At 35.3% G+C, this 25,958-nt stretch overlaps 1 protein-coding gene across 1 annotated transcript in view; it reads right to left on the bottom strand.

The window, feature by feature from the left end:
* The window catches only part of SLIT2 (slit homolog 2 (Drosophila)), a 272,375-nt gene that overhangs the window by 34,724 nt on the left and 211,693 nt on the right, over positions 1–25,958 (bottom strand). Inside the window, exons 18-29 of the mRNA XM_009324114.1 lie at positions 24,652–24,726; positions 21,425–21,568; positions 19,829–19,972; positions 18,525–18,691; positions 17,551–17,683; positions 13,927–13,995; positions 11,395–11,466; positions 11,098–11,169; positions 9,649–9,720; positions 7,036–7,199; positions 1,191–1,315; positions 960–1,057 (exon numbers count right to left, since the gene is read on the bottom strand). Of these exons, the coding sequence (XP_009322389.1) occupies positions 960–1,057; positions 1,191–1,315; positions 7,036–7,199; positions 9,649–9,720; positions 11,098–11,169; positions 11,395–11,466; positions 13,927–13,995; positions 17,551–17,683; positions 18,525–18,691; positions 19,829–19,972; positions 21,425–21,568; positions 24,652–24,726 (1,335 nt within the window). The remainder of the gene's footprint in view (positions 1–959; positions 1,058–1,190; positions 1,316–7,035; positions 7,200–9,648; positions 9,721–11,097; positions 11,170–11,394; positions 11,467–13,926; positions 13,996–17,550; positions 17,684–18,524; positions 18,692–19,828; positions 19,973–21,424; positions 21,569–24,651; positions 24,727–25,958) is intronic.

The following is a 25,958-nucleotide window of genomic DNA, read 5'->3' on the forward strand; positions in this document are numbered from 1 at the left end:
AACAAAGCCTGTATAAATTCTTCAAAGCAGTAATTTTTTTTGCCTTTACATATGTTTATACAAAACAAATACATCAAAATAGATAGTATATGTGAAAGATCACTCAAACATGACTACACATACATTTTCATGTAATATGCACTATGTATAATTTCTGTGGCTTTGATTATAAGATCGCTTTGATTTTCAAAATATGTAGAGTTTAAACAAATAAATGAAAAAGGTCAAATTCTGAGACATGACTGTCACTTTAAATTCTAGAGGCATAGTATTAAGATGTATATGCTTAATTTTTAACAGAAAACTAATCTTTGGACAGAATCTGGATAAAAATAAGAATAATGTCATAATGAATTGCAGGATAATGAATTGTATCTTTTTGAAGTGTCATTTCTAACAAGCTTGAGGTGTAGATTATTAAATGACTAATAAGTTCACATAAGAATGCTAATGAACTTTATTTCATAATTCATGAAGTACATCTGGAGTAATTGTACTGCGCGATTAAATAACTCAAGATTAAAAATGCTCACAGCATGTTTATCTGCTGGCATAGCGAGTTTCAAATGAATCATTAATTTTCTGTTTCACTGGGATTTACATTTTATCATTTACATGCTGTCTGTTGAAGTAATACACATGACAACAGATGAATTGTGAGATTTTTTTCAGCAGGGATCTAGCTAGCTATTAATTAGCATAATGGAGTCAATACTATGTTGTCTTGACCTGATATGCCTTAACTAATCACAATCATTTGTTATTGTTTTTAACAGTTTCAAAGCTTTAGAAGCTTTCCAAGGACAGCGACATGTTCTGAAAACTTCACAAGCACTGAAAATCTGCCTTTGTGGTGCGCTTACCAGCAAACAGAGAACCCAAAGATTAACACCAAAATTATTTCAGCATATAAAACTCAGTAGTTTTCCATCCTGTTATTACAATTAAGAACAACCTACCAGAAACCATCTTTTTCTCCTTCTTTCAAATGACAAGTTCCGCCATGGTGGCACGGGTTACTAATGCAAGCATGAATGGGAATATCACAGTCTTGGCCCTGTGCAGGGAACAACAGTTATAATTAAAGAAGAAAATACAGACAGTAGTGGAAGGGAGCCAAATAAAACTTAAAGGTTGTTAAGGAGAAGCTTCCACTGCAGTAAGCTTTTTCCTCTTCATTCAGTACCTACCTTGAAACCATATGGGCAAGTACATCTATAGAAGTCAACTGGATCATTGGTGCAGGTTCCATCATTTTTACATGGATTTGATAAACAGGGGTTACACTTAGCAAGAATATTAACATCCACAGGCCCTTAAAAATACAAATTTGATAGTCAGAAACAATCAACTATTAATTTATATTTGACAGGATATATCTGCCATGTTGCTTTAGATTTTAAAATGAAATTTATATTTTAGACTTTGTGGTGTTTCTCTATGAATGGAATGCTGGACTGTCCTTAATTCTTGTGACATGACCAAATAAATTTGGAGTTGGATTTTTGGTTTAATTATCACTTTTTTTTAAAAAAAGAAGCTGACCCCAAAGTGATTCCCATATCCCTATTCTCTGAAATCTGTACAGTTTTGATCCATGATTATTACCTCCTGTTTGTATTAACAAAATGAAGATACAATTTCAGCTTTTGACTCTTTAGGGGGTAAAAATTGCCTATGAGAAAAAGGGTTATCACAGTTTGCAATTCCGGCTTTGATGGTGTTTCTGAGAACGCTATTTTTAATGTATTTTTGTTTTAATTTATTTTTTATCTGCAGGATCACAGAGATGGCAAATGAACCAGTAAAATTACCTGTAAATTGATTCAACATCTGTGAGCTGTAATGTAAATTGCATTGTCCAAGCTATCTCACCGTAAATAGCTCTATATTGCACCTTGCTCCCTTATGGAGTCAGCCACAGTTCTGTGCATTACTGCATTAGCTGAGCCCACAAATAATGCAAACTGTACCATGAACTACGTGCAAATGAGTGCTGCAATCCATGCTTGCAGTCTAGTTTCTTATATTAATGATTATAACGACAGAATTCAGAAATGAATATTGACAAAATCTTAAGTTTCAGAAGCCAGACTTAGAGCTTTGGCCTACATAAATCTTATCCCTATTATATAAATATTTTTTAGATACTTATTTATTTTTCTGTTGTTTTACAATTTTAATACAGCCTTTTCATGGTGAATTTTCAAGTTAGGAACCATCAATTTTTTTTTTTTTTTTTTTTTCTTACAACAACCAAAGAAATCACTGGTTATTTGTTAAAAATTAGAAATCACCTGTGTATAAATAATGATTCATTTTCATACACTTTGTGATAGACAAAAGATTGATTACTGTAAGAGAAAACAGGGGTGACTTGGCCAAATGCCTATTAAGAGAATGAACATACATTCTCTACTGTCTCCAGCTCTATTGCTTGATGACATTATTGCCTCCAGCTTGATTTCAGATTTCACCTATGAAAAAAACCTTTAGTTATCCACAGGTGATTTGTACATTTGAAGGAATAACCAGGGATTTCTTCTAACTAGACACAAAACCCAAACTCCTGAGACCTACTGATGGAACTGCCTGATTGCTTCATAACAGGTTTTACTCAAAATGAGCCAGACTGCAAAGTTTTCCGAGCTAACAGGGCAATTTTACTGAGATATGGTTTGTTTGGGTTTTTTTTTAAGCTTAGATTTCTTAACTTTCTTTACTTATTTTTCTTTGAAAAATTAATCTTGGATAAGTCATTGTAAAGGAGCTGGCATGGAAGGAAGCCATGTAAGGATTCCATATAAGCCATGTAAGTCATCCATATAAGGATTCAGTAGGGGGTGTTAAACAGGGAGAAGTTGACTTTTTTTTTTTTTTTTAAATTTTAAATCTGCACTTGCTGGTATCCTTCTGTGTCACAGCTTGCAAGCAAATCCAAAGAGATGAACACGGTAATCTGTGACAAGATGCTTATTGCCAAAGCCACAATCGATATGGATCATTGACTATTCTTGTCTTCATTACCTTATTTTGAAAGAGAAATCTATACCTGATTAAAGTTTCTGTTAGACCAGCAAACAGCAGAGGTAGAAGAGTTGAAACAAACACCACAGAAGTAACATCTAGAAAGTCCTGCCTGTGTACTCTAGACTATTGCTGATTATTCCTAGAGTACATTAAGAGGTTCTGTGAAAAAAATAAGGCATGTACTAAAAAAAAATAAAATTGTAACACTGTGCTGTATCCTGGAATTCTATGCTTCCTTGCCTCAACTATTTGTTCTGAACATCATATCCTCTTTTCTACTTCTTATGCAATAAAATGCTAATTATTTGGCAAGAATTAAAAAACATTCAGTAACTAAGGTTATTTTCCTAAATGGATTAGCAATCTAAATTTCACTTCTGAAATAGAGCCAGAAAATGGGAACCTAAGTCTCAACAAGATAGTAAACAGCACTGTATCTGATTTTGTGCAGTGTTTATTTCAAGCTATTATATATGTAGCATCCAATAACAATTAACATTTAGATTTATCATTCTTCAGTTGTAAGATCAAAAAATGGAAGTGTTTCAGATATTTTTACTGAAGTCTAATGGAAAGGCAGTTCTGGAACCTATTTTCATTTGCACTATACCATTCCTTTCCTCTTTCTGCTTGCATGTGTTAAAAGCTTTGTATATGAAAGAATTGGGTTCATAACCTATTGCTTAGTTTTTCACATTGTAGATACATATATTCTTGAATAAGCCCTAACTGGAAAAAAGTCCTTAAAATAAAAGAAAAAATAAGCAGTGTTCTTTTGTAAACAGTGAAAAACTAACCATATTTTATTGACAAACATACACACACACGTAGCTATCTAATATTTTTGAAGAAAAACATGACACAAACCCTCTCAAAATCAGCTTCTAGAGAAAGCTGTTGCAAGAAAAACATTAAGCTCTCACTTTTTATAACTCGGGAATTCCTATTCTCTCTTGCATATGGCCTCAAAATCAGTATCTACACTGAGTCACTTATACTAAAACTGCTAATGAAATCACCAATTTTAGTACAATGCAGTGGAAACAATCATCTTAGATAATTTTCAGACTTCAAACCCAGGCTTTTAAAATAAGAAAACTGTTCATACAATATGTTAAATGATGTATCATGAAGAGTCAGCTGTAAATTCATCAAAGGGGAAAACAAACAGTAAACATGCGTGTCTTAGGAAAGAAGTCTGCTTGAGGTACACAAAAGGAAGGTCAGAAGGTCCGTTCTTAATCAGATCACCCATTCCAGATCTACTTATAACCTTACCTGGTATCAGAAAACCACAAGGCCCTGGAATCTCTAGAAGCAGGGCATGGATGATAAAGAGGTAAAAGTAAAAGATTGAGAATCTGTTAGAGGCCATATAAAAAATAAAAAAACACCCATAAATCTAGAAAAACAACTGAAAGAAGAAAATACTAAGGGATGATTCCTGGAGTAAAAGAATTCATAAAATTAGACTAAGGTACAGTGATTTTATGGAGCTTTTCAACTGAGATGAGACTTCATTTTAAAATGCTCAGTTTCACTGGGAACTATTCATTATGCAAGTCAAATTCAAGCACCCATTTCACTTTCAGTTGAATCCAGAGATACTGATAAGAGGGAATTACATACTACTCTTTTCCTGTAAATATATACACAGTAGCAGACCATCAACAGATATATCCGAAAAGAGCCTAAATGTATCTCACTCGCAGCCTAAAATTTTGGTTCTAATAGGAATATAGCATCTTCCTAATTTCTATTCAGCGGTTCATTTTTAAGCAAAAGATAAAATTACTTATCTTTGAGTAACAGACACATAGTGTCTTACAGGGCCATCATGTCATTGAAAAGCCGCTAATTTGCAATCTGTATTGATGAGCACTTTCATAAGACAGTGGCAGGAAAACTATTTTCTCTCAAAGGTATCCATAATACCAGATCTCCACTCTTGGAAGTGAAACAAATAAAGTTCTTACCCTGCATAATAATATAAAGGATACTTTCTGATGGGCAAGAGGGAATAAGATATACTTTCTGGATTGTCTGACAGAAACATAACAACAATTGTAGGCGGGGTGATACAATTTTTAAAACTGACAGAGCTGGAAAATAACCAAACAAGTCCTTCATGTCCCTGCAAATATACTTTCACTTATATAACAGAATAGAATCATTAAGGTTGGAAAAGACCTCTAAGATCATCGAGTCCAACCGTCAACCCAACACCACCACGCCCACTAAACCATGTCCCTAAGTGCCGCATCTACATGTTTTTTAAATACCTCCAGGGATGGGGACTCAACCACTTTCCTGGGCAGCCTCTTCCAATGTTTAACCACTCTTTCAGTAAAGACATTTTTCCTCGTGTCCAATCTAAACCTCCCCTGGCGCAACTTGAGGCCATTTCCTCTTGTCCTATCGCTAGTTACTTGGGAGAAGAGACCAACACCCACCTCGCTACAACCTCCTTTCAGGTAGTTGTAGAGCGCGATAAGGTCTCCCCTCAGCCTCCTTTTCTCCAGGCTAAACAACCCCAGTTCCCTCAGCTGCTCCTCATAAGAGGAGCGGCTCATATCCCTACAACAGTGTGTAATAAGAGCATATCTGCAATAACGTTCAGTGGATGCTTGTAGAGAAAATGATCAGACTGGCCAGCAAATGTCCTATCTAAAATCAGCCTAAGGGACCTTGCAACAGATGAGTGTCGTATGCAGTGAACACTGGCATGACCTTAGAGACGTACTGTTGAAAAATTGCAGGAAAGATTTGGAGGGAGAGACAATTCATTGGCATCACGCACAACAAAATGGGTTCCAGTTGTTTTTGTTTACAAAAAAGTTTTTTGACAGAAAGCCTAAGGAGAGAAGACTAAATAGGATGAACATGCAGTAAAGAACAGCTTTGGATGAGACAAACTCCAACAAAGTCCCATCACTTTTTTAAGGAAGAAATTACAAAGAGGTTAAGCTCACCTTTGAAGACACAGTAACAGATGAATAAGTCAAAATAGCTTGAAGATTACATAGACCGTGAGAATAAATTACTTCTGCAAGACTTAAGATTCTGTTTATCCGATGCCTCAGAAATAACTATAAGCTTAGTAATGGCTTACAAGTATAAGCACACATAAATTTTGTTGGTTTTTTTTTTTTCCATTTGGGGATTTCAATGTTCTAAATCAGGACCATGAAAAATGAAGCTACAGCAGTTTTCTGTGTTTTCAAAATATTTAAGAAGGGAGAAATGGATGGAATAGAGGAAGATTAAACAGTAAAACAAACCAAGTTCTCTCTCACATATGAGTAAAAAACGTACTTTTCTAACCAAAAAATAGTAAGGTTCAGAAAAAAAACTTAGGAATTAAGAGACAATAATGTAAGTTATGATATAAATGCCAGCAACATTGGTACCAACATGGAGATAAATACTCCTGGTCCAAACCCTGAGAAACCTCCCCATATAACAACATTTTAGAACGAGACCTCTATAGAGATAATCACATCCCTTTATCTACTTTTTTTTTCTTTATGCTTTCTTCTGAAATATCAGAGAAAGCATTCTGGACATATTGATGCAATTTTGTACCACTGAGATAATGCAGACTGCAAGGATTATGGATGTATTTACAGTTTTTACTGTAAACAGTCTGAAGGAAAAGGACATTCTTTGGCTAAGGGAAGCGTAGATGTTTAAATCCTAGTTCATGAGGGAGACAGTGGCAAGTACCTGTGTACAACCATGTACTGAGGAATACTGTACTGCAAGTCCAAAGACTTTTTTTCTCCATTTACTGTTTGAAAAGAAACAGGCATTGAAGTCTTTAAAATAAATACAGTTCCTGAATGGAACCAATGGCTACATCCCTCAGTATAAGGAGGAATGATGACAAGGCCGAGTGAAGATGCTATAATAAATGTATTTAGAGCACACAGGACTCTTATTTCGCAGCTCAACTATTTGTAAAAATTCAATACTGACACTTTGAAGAGAAAAAACCAACAGTACCTTGGCAAGTAAATTTTTTAGAAGGAGTTGTAAGAAGAAGTTTATCTGCCATTTCTCCAGGACCAGCACAACGTGCAATACCAGGTTCTTTGTATTCTGATTTTACCCAGTCAGATAGCCACTGCATGTTACAATCACAATAAAGAGGATTTGCTCCAATAGCCCTATGGAAAACAGACAAATAAAAAGGGAATAAAGTTTTAAATGGGTGCTTTTAAAAAGAGAACCCAGAAAACAGGTTGGCAAAAAACCCTTCAAACCACAAACCTGCCCTCCCTCCACCAAATTGACCCTAAGAACACAAAGTGTCTGGATTTGGGTTCTAAATCAAGAAGTGACAGTTTTAGCAGTAAACTTGGTCCAGAAACCTAGCTATTCTTAGCTGCATTATGTGTGAACTTTGGAGAGCTAATACTAACTAGCTCTGTTTCACCGTTGGTATGTAATGGCCAAGATCAGCTGCATCAGCAGAATGAAAACTGATACTGGGAAATTAAGTTAGCAAGAATAAAGTATTTCTTCCGAAGCAGCCAAGGCAACCCCACAGAGTTCCACCCTGATATTTTTTCTTTTCAGTTTATGACTCCCAGGCTGGTACAAATCATCTGTTTCTAAGCTTCCAAATTTGATTTAATTATTTCCTCTTTGGAGCTCTCCCACTGAACTCACAGCTATGCGCAGAATTCTGTAAGAGGTCTCTGCTGCATAAGTAAATAAAACTACATTATCCTAGCTTTGTGGTAGTTACATAAGAATTGCCCTGTTATGAAAGCAAATCCATTTCTTTAAATAAATCTGATTTTTTTTTTTAATTAAAAAATTTAGCTAGAGATTTTCAGAAGTAATTTCTGTAAAGGCTTTTTAAGTGTCTATTTTCTCTGCTAGAAACTATAAATACTCTTAAAACTCTGAGAACAATGATATGTTGTGTAGTTAATTTGGAGGATAGCAGCAGTGTGCTATTCAATAAAGGTGTACTCATATGCCTTTTAAGAAATACAATAATCATAGAACTTTCAACAGATAATCTTGCACACACTGTCAAATGGCAGTATTAGAACATCCTCCTTCTCCAGATGCTTCAGTACTTTTTTCGGATTGTTCCACAACTTTGGATCAGTGGGTCTTCTAGAGATTCAAGAAAATCTTTGGCAAGCAAAGGTGGTAGAAACTACCACTGCTGAAACACTTTTTTCTGCCAGACTGAGCAGGAAGCCCTCTCGTAATTATTGCTACATACTTCCAGCTAAACACAAGAAATGATATATACTTGTTCAGTCAGGCTTAAGTCAGAGCAGTAACAAAGATCAGACCTAGTGATAGGGAACTTCCCATGCAAGGAGAAATACCTAGAATTTGTCCACTCCGTATTTGCAGGAGTGAATGTCAGCCTGAACTGTGATAACACAATTGCTCTGCTAAAATCAGAATGTTAGCAAGGATAACTGGTAGCCATTAAGAAAAGAATAACAGCAACAACAATCAAATCTATGTAAGTTTTACTGATATTTCATTCAGATAAACTAGTTTAATAGTAGCATTTGAATGAATAATCAATGACTTAAAGCTTAATCAGTATCATCACATTTCTGAGAAATGGCAAATTAGATGTAAGTGTCCAATACTGAACTAGAAGCAGATAGTTAAGTTTTTAACAATGGCAGCTGTTCAGAAACATAAAAACCAGACATCTAAAGGCACTAGTCAACTTACCCCTCAATTGCAAGCAAAGATTTAATAACCATCCATAAACACAACAAGGTTTACAGATAGGTACCTTGTTCTAATCTAGGTTCCCACTGAAAATTAAAACCAGGAAAAGTATTGCCTCAAATGATGTTCAGAAATCAGATGCCATGTATTTAATGTCAACTTAACAGACACCGACACAGAATCATAGAATGATTTAGGGTTGCTCAGGGCTGTGTCCAGTTGAGCTCTGAAAATCTCCAGGGATGGAGATTCTTCTGCTTCTTTGGCCAACCTGTTCCAAAGCTGAACCACCCTCACAGTGAAGAATTTTTCATTATGTTCAACCAAATTTCCCTTGTTGCAGCTTGTGACTGTTGACTCTTATTCTTCACTGTGCACCTCTGAGAAAAATCTGTCTCCATCATTGCTGTAATCCCCTTAGAGGCTTAAAGACTATTACGTCTCTCCTTGGCATCTCCTTCTTCAGGCTAAATAAGCCCAGTTCCTTTAGACTCTCTTCACAGCTCATATGATCCAGACACCTCCCCACCTTGCTTGCCCCTATCCTGGATTTGCTCTGGTTCATACACACGTGCTTTGTACTGGAGAAACTGAACACATATTCCAGATGTAGCCTTAGGAGGGCCAAGCAGAAGGGAGTGACCACTATCTTCAATCACCTGGCTGCTTGCTTTCTAATTCAGCCCAGAGCGTCTTTAGCCTTCATTGCCATAAGAGCACATGGCAGACATGTTCAATTTGCTGCCCACCAGGAGGCCCATGATTTTTCTGCTGAGCTGCTAGCTCTCTGGCCAGTCCCCAGCCTGTACTGATGCAATGAGCTTGGCATTTTGTCTTTGTTCAACTATATGAAAGTTGCTAAACCTAACATAAAAATACAGTTATCATCTGAATACTCACAGGTGTGATAATGCTGAAAGATCACTAAAAGCTCCTTCAGGAACAACAGAAATATCATTTCCATGTAAAGACCTTAAAAAGAAAATAAACAGAATAATATATATGCATAAAAATCAGCAGGTTAGCTTTGCAAATTTCATCTTCAGTAAACAGTTTTCAGTCTTTCACATTTTTTTCTTCCAGTTCCTCAGTGTTTCCAGCTGTTTGGTTTTTTTTAAGCTCTAACTGGCAGCCTACTCGACACTTGGTTTTTTTCATCCTGAATTTTCATAAGAAATGTTAATAATTTTTTCTAAATTGAAAGAATAAAGGTCAGTAGAAGTAGGCACACTTCTGCAAAGTATTGATTGGATTTAGGGATAGCAGGAGAGTTATTATTTCTGACTTTTTCAGCAATTCCCTGAAATTCCCATTAATTATGTTCATACTTTTTTTCAGTCTTTCATGGATTCATGGAAGATACAGGCATTGACTGTTCATTAATATAAGTATTAAGGTTGCTGCTCTAATTCGATAGTAAAGTTAAAGAATTAAAGTCCTTATTAAGCATCAATACCAGGACTAGTGTTATCTCTCCTGTAGCAAACCACAAAAATATCTCTCCTTTTCTATGAATTCATTCAGTTACATGTATAGCTAACACATATAGAATTATGGTTCTTGAAATTATCCATATTCATATAAAATAATTGGCGTTATGTGAGCACACTTAAATAATGCCATACTTGAGACATTTAATCCAACTAAGCTATTAAATGGTTATAAACTACCCAAATGGAGGCAAAAATTACATGTTCTGCTGGGGACTTTTGAGAAAGAATTTTTGCAGCTTTGTGGTTGTTTTTTTTTCTTAATGACAAACTGAAGCTGTAAACTAGACTGACTGTTCTTTATTTTCCTTTGTCCCTTTTTGTGCCGTTTCAACCATGTTTTTCCTAGTGGTAAAATGGAAAGTTTTCTTGAAACCAAAAAGTACTTTTATTGATTTTCAATAGTAAACCATGTTGTAAAGGTTTTGGAAATAATCCCATATTAAAAGAAACAACAAAGAAATAAATTTATTGTTGGAATAAAAATATTCAAAATTCAACTGCAAAACCCCCTCATATATTCTGAGGAATTTATGCATACGGCATTTTTGTTAGACTTTAATGTTTATCACAAGGAAGAACATAATACAAAAAAGAAATACAGCCAAGATTAAAAAGCAGAAGAGAAAAAAGTGCATGTCTGTATATGCAATGTTGTGCAGGGTCATATAACTTCCTGTGCAGCATTTTGAGAGTATACTTCCCCACGATGAAGCCACTTAGATTTTTAAGGCTACGTAATTATCACTTCTCAAATTCTTGATAGGTTTTAAACCCTAGTAACTTCCTACAGATTTGCTATCTGTTGTACACAAATAAAAATTCTGGAAAATAGCAATGGTTAAAAAATAATACTTACAACAACCTGAGTGATTTCAACCCATCAAAAGTCCGTGCAGGGATACACCTCAGGCGGTTGTAACTAAGAATTCTGAAAATATATAAAATACTGTCAGCAAGTATATCAGCCATTCAGTAAACAATGCAGAGCATGACCAAAACACCAGCTTTTGCACACATAGCTAGTTAGGAAACAAGTTATTTTACAGCCTCCACAACAAGCAAGCTTTAATATCAACTAAATGCCCTTTCTTTCCAAGACAAAAAAAAACACTGTAATGCTTCCAAAGAGTCACTGTTACATGTTTAAACTTACAAGGTGAGCAGCTGAGTCATGTTGCTGAAGCTCTGATTAGAAAGAGTGCTGATTCTGTTGTTACTTAAATCTCTATAAAAAATAAATTCAGAAATTCAGACCTTAAAATGACTGCCCCAGTCCTGAAACACTGTAAGTTAAACTGACAGACACATTATTTTTATTAGTAGTAGTAGTATCATCATTGGTATCAATATTTAAAGCAGCACATATTTTTATTTTCACATGCCATATACAAGCCCAGCAGGTGTTTAGCTTGATCAATGAAAAGCATTTTCATTTTAACACAGATGAAAAAGCAGCGCAATGCATTCCTATACAACAGCAATGTCCATCATGCTACTGAGTTAATAATGCAATCCTACATGAACCCAAGTATAGAAATTAAAGTGATGTTTTAAAAGTGGAAATCATTCTAGCCATGTCCCTAATATCACCTGAGTAAATATCACCTAATACTCTACTTAACACTTATATGCTGAAGACATCAAAGCCCAGAGCTATTATGATAAAGAACACTATCTAACTTTATAGAGAAAGCCTTAACATCTTTCCTGTTGCTCAGTATTCTAATGAATAAAATCTCAAGCATAAGTATGATGGAAGCTGCAGTAGTATGGTGGTAGCTTCAAAGATAGTAGCTTCAAAGAAGCTTTGAAGAAGCTGTATTAAATGTGAATACTGCTTGTTCTTTATTCTCATATTGTGCTTTAGTTTTCATTTTATGTTGACTATTTCACTATTGTTTACTGTATTTTGTGGTGAAATACAGCATTTGTTTCTGAGGGGAACCTTGATATTTTAACTTGAGTACTGCTGAATAGCTGTGCAATATATGTATTTCTCCCCTTGCAATTTCATGAAAGCACGTAAGACAATTGACTCATAATAATAAACATATTAGGCAAGTATAACAGAGCAATCTATTCAAAAGAGAAAGAAAAAAGTTAGAAATAAACAATTTTCCTTGTTAATCTGGAACTCAGGAGACTCATATGTAATTCCTTGTTTGGCCACAGAACTATGCATAGTGTTTTGGTTTTCCAAACACAGCTGAGGAACATTCTCAACTTCATAACAGCAGTATGAGGATACATTCAGAAGATATTACAAAAATGTGCCCCACAGGTCTGATAAATAGAGACTGTTAATACTCATCTTATTTGCATTTTATTTACTGTTCATCTATACTTTATTGTATTACATTTGTCTGCTAAATCGTTTGTGTGTATTTTCTGATTAGTGGGTAAAGTTATATGATTTCTGTCTGTGTTTGTCAAAAAATAGACCACGAGTACCTAACCTCTGTGATGAAAGCCTTGTCACTATGACTCTGACCTCATCTCTAGACATATATCCAGTCTCCACTGATACTGTTGCTGCCCACAGTCCAATCTACATGCTTGCTTCTTGTACCAAGGTTCCAAAGTTTGTATTTTCTGTGTGCTGCAAGTTAGATCTTGTATAACCTCCCTAAACAATCCACAAAGATTTCCTATAGGTTCTACGCTGTATACATTTGAGAATATTGCAAGGGTTTTTTCCTGATGTTATTTGCAAAATACAAAAAGTTTTGGAAACATGTTTTTCCTAAATTTGTGACCGTGACCACTTTTGTCTAGCATGAGGTAAATAAAGGAAATCAAGTTCTTGTTTTTGAATGCCAAACCATTTTCAACTTTTGCAGCAAAGCTCTAAACCCAGTCAAAAAGAAATTTAAGGGATTTTGTTACTCCCCTCCACTTTTTATTCTGATTATAATGAAACCACAAACTGCTTTCAGAATGTTACACAGTTCAACCTCAGCTGGTATAAATTTTTACAGTCCTAACAAAGGCCATGGAATTACAGCCATTTACATCGACAGTCTTCCTGTTTCTCTCACTGTACTCCTTCAAGGTACTGAAATAATATTCGAATAATTCATGAAGTAGAGGTAATAAATTTTAGAGCAGCTAGTGATTTGCTTCAAATCACAGAATGAGTCAGCAGTACAGTTGGGAGTAAGGCGTTCTAGTCAAGCTCTCTTCTTGAGTCATTAAACCATACATTGTGGGAGAAACAGAAGAGGTTACACTGAAGTGTTACAACAGCTGTTATGTGCTATTCCTACGTGAAGCATACCATGGAGTGAAGCAAATCACAGAATGTTTCTTTTGTAACTGAAATGATTCTAGTGCCTTTACGGAGCTGTGTAACAAAATGCTGTATTACCCTAACACATTGTGTAAGGTCTTACATCTCTTTTCAGGTTAACTATAACTTCTGCTTATTTACTCTGTGATGTAATCACTGGAATGAAATACCCCTGTTTATAAAATGTGACCGAGTATATTATATGTAGGATGTGATAAGTAGAATAAAATATCCTCCATTTCATAAATGTGGTTGGGTATTATATTTGCTAAAAGATATGATACATTTTATGTTTTTTTTTTCTTATAACTAAAGCCAGGTATAATGGAGTAGGCTTTTTTCTTTTGGTTTGTTTTTTTTCATTCCAATAGAGAATGTTGTTCTAAAACTACTTACATGAGTGTTAAATGCTTGTAGTTGGAAAGCTCTTTTGGAACAAGGGTAAACTGATTTCCATCCAAATAACTAAAATAGAAAAATAAAACATAGAGCATTATTTTTTTCATTAAAACAGTAGCATCTTCATCCACTAATCTTAGAATCCAACAGTAAAGTTAATAACAAATGAATACATAGTATTTCCATTTTATAAGAAACCTTGCTTACAAATTTTGGTGTTTAGGGACACAACTGAGGACCAGTAGCCTAAGATCCAAATGCTATTATATGAGATATTATGAATATTATAAAGTAACAGTAATAACAACCAACTCTTACATAGTAGTTTCTATTATTTTATAAAGACTTTGCAAAACGAGGTCTTTATCATCTCCATTTTCACAGGTGAAAAATAAATCTAACTTCTGCAAGTCACATTAAGTGTGGATTTTGAGCTATCGTAAATAGAAACAGACCTTAACATTGCAGAAGTAGTCCTTTACAGTAGAAACAGCAAGGGCTGGTCTCAGCTCTAACAGCATTTGTCATGCCTGCAGTTCAGGTCACCTACCTTAATTTCTCCCTGTACATCTCATGATATATCAGGCATGACATACTGCAAGCCTGTTCCTATGGAGTATGTTAGGGACTAAAGACAGTAATCAATTACCCTTCACCAGAAAAGTTAGATTCCCCCCCGCCCCTCTTGTATGTTTACAGCTCCTGTATTGTATTGCTTGCTCTTCTTCCATGCTCATAATTCTCAATAACAGACTTGTTCATCCTTAAGAGTTAACAGGTGCAGAGCCATCAAACTGTATCGGCACCTGAGTTACAGGCAAAGGAAGGTAACAAGCCTTGCCTAAAAAGCTTCCAGTGTGCAGCCAGTCAGAACAAAGTGCAAGTGGAGGGGCTCTTCATGTAAACAGGGCAAGTAGTTTAGAGATGATAAGAAGTGCTGAATTTACCTGATTCTCTGAAATGGAGCAGACAGTGGCAGGAGGATTAAAGGTCTTTAGTTTCTCAACTGGGGCAAATGACTTGCTGATGGTGGTATTATAGTGGTATTACTTGTGTCTCCTGGAACCCAAATGAAAACTACACCCTCATTATCCCTATACAAAGAAGATATTTTAGCCATCCAAATACTTGGAACACGCTTGAGTTAAGAGCAGCCTCTGATAGAGACATTCTTAGATTAATTTTGAGCTTAATGTCTTTAAGTATGCTGCAGCATCTTTGGAAACTTTTGTCTTGACTAAATGGATGGGCTGAAACACAGTAAAACTTAATGAAATAACCGTTTACATCTAATCAAAAAGCTTTTTCTTTCTGTGGTTTTTTTTTCCCCTTGGACCATGCCTTCCTTAGGGCTGCTTGCCAAACCCAAACTATGTGTCTCAACAAGTTTTATGCTTACACTATGTTAACGGCATTACATAAATGGTGGTGAATGGAGCATGGGCTCATATACTTAATTATTAAAAAAGAAATGAACAACATTTAAATTTTTTGAAGGAGTAAGTATTCTGAGAAAATTCTTTTATTGACAGATAAATTAGGATATATTGCTTTTGCTTCATTAGAACTGAAGTACTGCAAGTATACACTTGGCTGATAAAAATTCCTTCTTGTTCAAATGAAGCAACTATTAAGATACTTTATAAAACACATGAAGAATAAATCTTGGAAGGGTTATGCATGCTAATGAACAAGAAGAATCAATCAGTATGCAACTGCTAACAGGAACCACCTCCATTATCCTTTTGAAATGATGCTAAATTGCATGTTTAGATACTAATTAAAGCCTACAAAATTGTACACAAATGAGTTTTCAGCCACAGTCAGGGTTCCACTTGCACTTCCAAAAGCATCTCTCTTTAGCTCCTTAATTTTACATTGCATTGATGCCCTTACATTGTCAAATTGTATTTATTAGGCCAGACTATATTTAATTAAGTCATCTTCTATTCGAGAAAAAAAACCAACACCAAAACCTAATGAAATAAGTTATAGGTTAATATCGCTGTGTGCTAATTTGAGTTCTTAATAATTTCTCTTCATTAATGACTAAAGCTTTTGGATGCTATTAAGCACCAAACTAGTGGTGGACATTTCAGAATCTTCTATGTAATACCAAATGGTAAAACAATAAAACTGTTTTAGTGACATAAGAGACACAGTTATAATGTCTTCTGAAAAAGCCCTACATTAATCAGTCATTATGAAGTATTAGTAATTTAATATTAAATACTTGCCATATGTAACACAAACTCAACTTTTTTTCTTGTCAATCATTTCTATCTATTTCTTTCAATCTTGTGACCTATCTGGTCAAGATTCAAAACAGATGAATAACCCAATTTTTAGGTTTATATTTTCCCTTTCGTAATGCATAAAAATTGACTCATCTAGTCTTATGAGTAGCTTATTCAGTTATTATCTTCAAACAATACATGAGGTAGCAAGCTCTCTTTTATATCAATGTTACTGTCCATCTGCATATTCAAATTATATCTTTTCATAAAATGCAATCTTAACATTTTTTCTCATATAAAAATGTATCAAGAGATTAATAAAATATCCCAGATTGTATGACTGCCTATATGAAAAGTAAGACTTTCTATTAAAACCAGTCTTTTTGAAATATCACAAAAACATGTTTATTATGAAAATATGCAAACACATTAATAGATTGTTTTCTTTTTGCTTTTCATGTAATTGAACTTCTTAATTCCTTCCTAAACAGTGACCATAGGTTAATCAGATTCACTGTTGCCCATAATTTAACCCATAGTAATATGATGGGTTATATGTAATATAACATCTGTAATATAATACATCTGTAATATAATACATCTGTAATATAATACATATGTGTAATATATATATGTAATATAATATATATATGTAATAATTACATTGTAATACGTAAGCCTGGAGAAGAGAAGGCTCTGGGGAGACCTTACGGCAGCCTTTCAGTACCTGAAGGAGGCCTACAAGAAAGCTGGAGAGGGACTTTTTACAAGGGCATGTAGTGATATAGGACAGGGGGTAATGGCTCTGAACTGAAAGAGGGTAGATTTAGATCAGACATAAGGAAGAAGTTCTTCACTATGAGGGTGGTGAGGCACTGGAACAGGTTGCCCAGAGAAGTTGTGGATGCCCCATCTCTGGAAGTGTTCAAGGCCAGGTTGGATGGGGCTTTGAGCAACCTGGTCTAGCAGAAGGTGTCCCTGCCCATGGCAGTGACGTTGGAAATTAGATGATCTTTAAGGTCCCTTCCAACCCAAACCATTCTATCATTCTATGATTCTATGATATCCATGTTCAGTTATATGATGGTTCAGTGTTGGGGTTATAAATTCTGGGAGTGATTACGATTTTATATACATATATTTTTAAAGCTTTTCAGTAACAGTTCTTAGAGTGTTTTGGGACTTACAGAGCACTGCTAATTCAAACTTAACCTCAAATTTCTCAAGATACTGTGCAAGTCTTTATATCTATAAAGTGCTATATTAATAAATTTCAACTGATCTACTGAATCCAATTCTTCATTTCCTTCTCCCCTCATTCTTGAACTTGACAATATAAATCTGACATTGATTTTCATAAAAGGAAAGAAAGTGTGCCACTTACAGTTCAGTTACATCTTTTGGGATGCCTTTAGGCAAAGCTTTTAGACCTTTGTTGCTGCAGCGAACTACTGTGTCTAGACAAGTACATTCTGCAGGACAGCGGGACAGTGGAGAGCAGCTATTGTCATCATTTCCTGGTTAATAAAACCAAAGAGATGCTAAGCTTGCTATACAAATGTCACTTCAGTATTGGCAATAATATCCCACCTGGAATTCCCGTAAGCAAACATGATATTTCTATATTATGATATCTCTAGGTAGGGAAAACTTTAAGTCATCTCTATAAACCATCGCTTCAAGAATTTACATTTCAAGTGACGCTTTATGTAGTACAATGCTGTTTCACTAGGAAAAATGCTATTATATGGAAAAAAAGATCATTAAGAGAGAACAAAACTTAAAATGAAAGATAATAAAGCAAAATATATGTTGATTTTCAAAATTAACAAATTATTAAAAATAAACAGATTGCCTTTAAAGAAAAGTTACAGCCTTGAAAATTGACAAACTAATAATGCAATAAATGGAAGCGTGTATGAGAGAGACGCAAAATAGCAGCCATCTTTTTTTTGAGCGTTGAGGGGAATTCTGACATTCAGGAAGTCACAAACTAAGCAAAATGGCATGTTATTTGATCAAGTAACCTAAAAGAGCACTTGATGCAAGCATCAGCATTTGCAAATATTCTTATCTGAACTACAACATTTGATGAATTTATTTAATTTTTATATTATCTCTAAATTTTGATTTACAGTACTGAACATAGGCAAGAAAAACTTTTGAAAACATATATACAATAGCCGTGTGCTTGCTGATCATCCAAAAATGGGTGGAAGATTTTTAAACTGACGCAGAAGCTGAGATTGAAGCGCAGATTAAGTTATTTAAAGCATAACACTTTGGGTTCTATGGGAATCATGCAGCTATACATATGAAAGCTGAAATTATAAAAAGTTCAAATATTAATTTTCTTACCATCATCGCATGTAAAATCCTGAATTGCCACATCCTGGATGGGAATCTCTTTGAGGAAGTAGGGTTTTTGGCAGCGAGGGTTCCCCGTCACAATGCGTTTCTTCCTTAGCCAGTCTCCAAGCCATGCGAGATGGCAATTGCAGTTGAAGGGATTGGCCAAGAGGTTTCTGAGAACCACAGGAAAGTTTACTTCAGATTACACCATTTTTTCGTCCTAAGTATTCTATTTCTATTTCAAAAAGCTAAGCTTAAATACCACTCTTCAAACAATACTATGTACAAACATAGGTGAAAGCTGTAATTTAGGCTCTGTGTGGTGAACCTTCATTAACTTGTTTAGAAATAATTTAAAACTGTCAAAGACCTGACTTGTTGTCAAGCCATTCTGTACTGATAATGCAATAACTTCATATAGAGATGAAGGCTGATTACTTTACATTATTAGCTTTAACCTGACAAGAGCTATTCCATTAATTTGTCATCTCAAGATTTCCATCTTTTATTTGCTCCAGAGAATAAGTTTCCTATCTGAAGTCACAGCTAAGTTGATTACATGCTAGTTATAAAAATGAATTTACTTTTAGAAGTCAGTACTTTTGGCATCTCCTTACTTCAGCACAAACCTATTGACAATTCCATTGTTTATAAACATGCCATCCTTAATATGCACAAATTAGTCACTTGGTGCAAAGTGTCACTTTTTATGTAAAAAGGGGATTAAGTACTTTCCTGACTGATGCTACCTACAAAAAGCATTTCTTCAGTAAACTGAGTGGCAGCTTCACTCACTGTTTTCCCTTCCCTTAAATTACAACATATTTAAATAAAAAAGGGATGCTTCTTTTTATAGAAAATGAGACTGAAGCTTCATTATAAAACATGTATGAATTAAGATTCTCGGTAGGCAGAGAAAATTTAAGATAATAATCGGACGGCACAGTGCAGAAGGACAGACAACATGGTGATTCGACCAGCTGCGATTGTGCGATGCCTACCTAAATTGTGAGTTTCTAGCCTGGCTCAGATCAGTGGGCTTCTGCGAGGGGGGTGACCAGGATGTTTTTCCTGCGTTCTCAGGCAATTCTGGAAACCAGCCTAATGCTGCATCAAAGGGCACCATGAAAACACACTCTTCATGTGTCCAAGATGGTCCAGAAAACAAACTTTCTCAAAAATCCCTCTATGAACTCGTTTCCCTCAACTTTAACTCACACTGTGAAATTATACAGTAAACCATTAACAGAAATGTCCCCAAAATGTTAGAGGTTTAAACCTGGGTAAGGTCAAACACGAACGTGACTTACAACGTAGAGAGCGAATGCAGGGTATCGAAGGAGCCAGGTGCCACGGTGGTGATCTGGTTGTCATACAGCGAGAGCAGGCGGACTGAGCTCAGGCCCGTGAAGCTGTCGTTTCCCACACAGCTCACGCGGTTGCTCCTCAGCATCCTGAGAAAGGAAGGATCAGCATTTCTTAGCTTCCCCCTCCAGCAGGGGCTGGAGCCGAAGTGGTGCCCTGAGCAGGGCCTGAGAGGTATGACTCCGAAAGGACTGCTACCGGTGGAGGAACCACAAATGCAGTGACCCCTGTGCCACCTGTCACCTCACTGAAGGGACTGAGTGCAGTGTGCGTGGAGGGGACTGGAAAACAGAAAGGTGGGTGGGTAGGTTTCACAGAGGCAAGGGGTGTTTCCCCTAAGCATTTGTGGGTTTTTTTCTTTCAATACCAGAATCAGTAATTATGAGTTTGTTAACTGACAATAGATTAAATTGATTGAAATTCCCCAAATCAGAGATGCACAGCAGTCCCCTCTTCATGTTTCCAACCTAATAACTCCAGAACTGCTATTTACAAGGAGCAGAAGGTTGTACCAACTGACCTCCTCCTGAGGCCCCTTCAACCTGAATTTTCTTGTGATAAATTCTAGAAACCACTTCTACTACATTCTCAAGCATTTCAATTAAATGAAATCAGGCTACCCTGACTCCTCCTCAGCATGACTCTAAGATTTAGTAAAAATTTCAGAATACTAAGCAAGAAATGCCTATTCTAAAATCTCTCATATTTCTGTAAATCATACGAGCTTTGAAGTTTGCTGTTTTCCTACCTGTCCATCAATAAATGAATATTTTTTTCCCCACACTCTTGTCTAAGAATAGCTGCTTCTAACAATTTTAGCAGCTTTAAATGATAGGCCTCATTTATTAAAAATACCTAATGTCTAAGGACAGCTGAAGCCCCAAAGACCATTTAATCTTGGCTCTGCTCTGCTGATCAGAAGAACAGGCTCTCTGAAGAAGGCCAAGAAGCTGTGGATTGTATAAACATCTTTTTTTGAGTGGAAAGAGCTAAACTGCCTTAATGGAAAGAATGAAATTAGTTCAAGCTATAATGCTTTTACTCCTCCCTTCACTGTTGAAATTACATTAAAATTACTTAGGAGAGAATAATTTCCCACATTTCAATATCCACCAGAATCATTTTTTCCTTTAGCAAAATTCCCAGTAATGGTTGCACTGAACTGAATCAGACTCCATTATGTAAAATGTGTAATTCCTGTACAAAATTCTGTTACTTTGAAGCAGATGATTATTCCCATTTCCATTTCTGCAGTTAGATGTTTACCCATTCTCAACCGCTTCATCATTTTAGAGGACTCATAATTTTTGTAGTCAAGTAACCACAACAAAGAATTTGAGCTACACTATATCCATAATTAAATAATTAATGAATTCATATAATGTATGATAACTTTTTGTAAAATAGGAACAAAAACTAAGATATGCTTGAATAATCCACAGCTCATCCTCCAAAATCAAAGTTTTTAGGACAGACAGAATATTACTTTAAAAATACCTGGCAGAAAGGAAGAATAAAAACATGCAAATAATTACACTTACAGTGTTTTGAGACTTTCTAGTCCTTTGAACATTTTGTGTCGAACACTTTCCAAGCGGTTGCTAGTGAGCAATAGTTCATTCACGCCAGAGGCTCCATCAAATGCTCCTTCTTCAATATCAGTAATCTTGTTATTGCTCAGGTTTCTATCACACATTAACAGAAACAGAGAAAAACGTTTTCTTTTTTGAATACCCTAAATTAACTGTTAAATGCTGCAGACTGCATAGATTTCAAGATACTGAATTATTGTTCAAAAGTAAAAAATATATTGTTCAACTTCGAACCAATAAAAGCAAAATTCAATGCCCTGCTAACTAAAGAAGTAAAGATTTTTAAAGCAATCTTTGGAACATGTTTTTAAAGAATGGCCATTGCCCAGTCCATGCTGCTGCCACACAAGAACATCTTTTCATAATTTTGAATGTTGTCAGTGACTGTATATTTTTTTCATGTCTCCAGTCCTTGTAGCATTATTAGACAAATTAGTAACAAAATGATACTCTGTGAGTACCAGCACAACTAATCACTCTGATTTCTTTCTTACATCTTGGTAGACACAAATATAAGAAAACAGTATAAACAGCAACATATGTAAATGGAATGTGTGAATGTAAACAGAAAATGAAATGTTAATCATTTACGACATTAGTTAAAAAGGAGGTTTTATAAGCACGATAGTTCATTTATCTGCAATTCGCATGCAAAGCAGATCAAAATGTGGGAAAATGACCTAAAATACTGCCAAAATATTTAGTGTTTATGGTTTTTAGTTGAAATATGGAAATTACATCCCAAATGGGTAGTATCTGTACTATATATACAAAAGCATACATACCCAACAACACACAATTTCTTAAAGATTTTTCATGTTATTCTTGCCTCCTTTTGTTTTGTTTGTTTCATATAACTATTTATACGTATTACAGAAGTACATATCTACACACTAAACTGTTATAATACACTAGTGATTTTTAAAAAGTTCTTAAAAATGCTCTGAGACAACGTAAAATGAAGTAAAGCTAAAAACTTTTTATTTGATGGAATTAATGGTGTTGGGAAGAAAATCAAACGTTATTCGATGCAACTTCTAGAACAGCATTTTAATTGTTCAAATCAAGAAAGATTCTATTTGTTAGAACAAAAATTCATACACTTGCCAGAATGAACTGGTGCCATTATCTAAGACACAGAAAACAAGGAGTTGTGGCTTAATCTTGAGTGCTGAGTACTCATCTCTAGCCTAGCTGTAATTTAACATATACCTTGCCTGTAATGAAGTATACAATCATCGCTTTCATTTAGTTTCACAGTGGGGCTGTTCAGTCTCCTGTAAGGTGCTGCACAAGACTGGAAGCAAGAAACTCATTATTTCTCATCTCAGCTGGCTTATCCATGTCGAGCCCCTAGTTTCCTAAAATCTTACTTGTTCTTGGTGTAACATGGATACTACTTCACCCACTTCACAGGGATATTTTAAGGATTCATGTTGCATAGCTAATCAATGATGCAGTGCATACACGTGCTTTATTACTGATGAACCATCAAATCAATTAAACATTTAGGCCCCAATTTTTCAATGTCGTCTGTGCAGAAAGACCTTTGCACCTATTTGAACCTCCAGAAGAAATATGAGCTCCACAAAAATACAGAATTCACTTGTATTGGTGTCTCTGTAGCATCGCTACCTCACTGCTTTCCAGTCATGCTTAACCAGTCACTATTATTATTCTCTAAATTGAAGAATGTTTTAACAACTGATAACTATATTAGGAAGTTATGGAGCAGTATTATTAAAAATGATAACTTTTCATTAACATTTTCTCAATTTTTTCCTCCTCAATTATCCAGATTTCAAAGCTCTTGGGAGTTCCAGCAGACAGCTACACTAAGACTGATTAATATTCTTCCTTTTCTTTCTTTCATCTTGAACACCTCCTCAACTAAAAAGCAGCAAAGATGACACGAAATGTTTACTAAGCTACCTCTATAGCCGGAAAATATGTCATTACTGACAATATATTCCCTTTTCCCTGTTTTTCTTAAATATGAAGAACTGATATATGTGTGTGCGTGTGTGTGTGCTTGTGTAGGTACACCACATCAAGTATTTTATTTATTTTAAAGGCACTCTGTAGCTGTAAAAACTGCTAATCTGAGATCCTTGAGGAATGAAGAAACTGGGTATTAGCACCAGAACACTGCTGTGCCAGACATTCCTACATTCTTTTTTTAAGTATCTCAGCCCAAGCTGAAGTGGCAAGGTGTACTCAAGTGGATAGATCAAAAGCAAAGTTGTTTTTTGCTTTGGTTTTTTTTTAATCTTTGTCTACTAACTAAAAAAATCAGTAATAAGTATTTAACTAATCGTGATCATGACAGCTGCCAGCAAGGACCTGGATAAGGCTAACAATAGTTTAAGTAATACTATTGCTCCCCTTGAGATTTTGGTCACTAGTAATCTAGCCTGACCTTTTACAAATGGTAGTAACTTGGTGACTACATTCAAAAAGCAGTGCATCATTTTAATTAATCTGATCTATTTTTACTTGCATTTTTCTTCACTTACTATTTATGTTTGGAATTAATCCTGAAAAGATTGAGCACAGAGTCACTAAGTCTAACTAAATGATCTACCCTCAAATATGTATTTTACATAAGCGAAAGAAAAGCTTTTCATAGATTTATTTTTAGTAACAACTGCAACTGGTAAGGTTATAAACTCCTTTTAGAACATGAACTGTGAACATGGACTTACATGGATGAACTATCACATCATTTTTTTTCTCAGTCATTTAATTTTTATATTCCCCTCATCTAATGACAGTTTAATGAAGCACAGAATCAAAGACATGTCTTGAATGTGCTGAAAGAGGCAAAATTGCCTGGTCAGGGAGTAGTACGGGAAGTTACAAAAGATTACTGGAACCTTTTTTGAGCAGCTTATACTGTGAGCTCCCTGCTGTGGCTGTGTAACAGACCAGCTGGCTGGACACTGCAGTGAAGGTGCTGGAGCTAGACACCATGAGAAGTTGTTACTGGCAATGCCTAGTTCCATAGAGAAGAGCTGCCAACTCTGATCTACCTCAGTGAGTAATTTAAACCCATTCTTGATTTTTGATTAGAATATACTGAATCTTTTATAAATAAGAACTAAGAAAGGTGGAGAAACACAGCAAGGAGCTAATGTGCTATCTTGAATAGACAAGGTCACTGAAGTTGCACTTACATTTTACGCAGCTGAGGAAGTTTCTTAAAGATTCCAGTAGCTTCCAGGACCGAAAATTCGTTGTTATTTAGTCGCCTACAAGAAATGACATCAATTTCAGAAAAAAATATTCAGGCACTGGTACAGAATGTTCCACACTAAGTAAACTTTTCAGACTGGTTTAACTGAACAGTTGGTATTCAACTGGTAGCTGAAGAACAATTCTGTATATCCTGACATTTCTAATTCTGGTAATTCCTGTGAATGAACATTCTCATTAGTTAAACTTAGGCATACGTAAGACATACAGAATCAAAACCAGATCACAAAATATCATACAACTAAAACTGCAGGGAAATATAAGAAGATGTTTTTAATTTTTCTTTTAAGGGAAGAAAAACAAAAAATGTAACTAAGGAAGGATTCCATGGCAACTTATAAATAAAAATCTTTAAGAAGCACATATAAACCACTGAAGATTAGTTTACTGTTCTTTAAAGGATATCAGGTGGGGTCTGCCAGACATCTGGAGGTGCTCACAGAACACTATTTGCAAGAATGAAATAATTACTTTATGCTCAATGCTTCTTTTGAATAGGGATTGAAACACACTGCATAGGTCTTCCCAAGAATTGAAAAACACTTCTCTGACCATTGTTTATCTTCAGACCACTCCACCTAACACACAGAAATTGCGTAAGGAAGCATTAAATGCTGCTTTGTAATGGTACAAGAAGGTATACAATGAGCAACAAATACTAGCTGGATACTATCTTTTCTGCCCAGGTATAAAGCCTGTTCCAGCACAGTATACCTTTAGCAGCTGCTAGGGTAGGGGACCATCTATATTTAAAAAAATATTTGCACTGACCCAGTATTCCCTATTTTCTCTCTTGAAAAGAAAACGGAAATTATGAGCCTTGGATTCTTTATATGTTTTAATGGAATCATCATATGAAGGAAGGGAGTCTGTCCAGCTTTTATTTAGAGATCTTAAATAGGAAGGAAAAGAGATCACTAACAAGATCACCATGAAACGAAATTCAGCATAATTCTAAACCCAGAGTGCTTTTCAGAATTTCCTTATTGCAAGACAAGATTAAAAAAAACCTAGAAAATAAAAGAGAGCTGCTCGTTCATCCTTTCTTCCTGCTCATTCTCAACGATAGCCAGAAGGGAAATTAAGGTTGTAAATCTGAAGGTATGGCTGTACAATAGTTTCAGCACGGAACCAAACTGAGAGAAGGCAGGAAGAGAGTTTTTTTGATATATACGGAACATTTGTATATCACACTGAAGTACAAGGAACATGAATGTCAAAAGATGCT

This window comes from Pygoscelis adeliae, unplaced genomic scaffold (assembly GCF_000699105.1).
Source record: "Pygoscelis adeliae isolate BGI_AS28 unplaced genomic scaffold, ASM69910v1 Scaffold24, whole genome shotgun sequence".
Taxonomy (NCBI): domain Eukaryota; kingdom Metazoa; phylum Chordata; class Aves; order Sphenisciformes; family Spheniscidae; genus Pygoscelis; species Pygoscelis adeliae.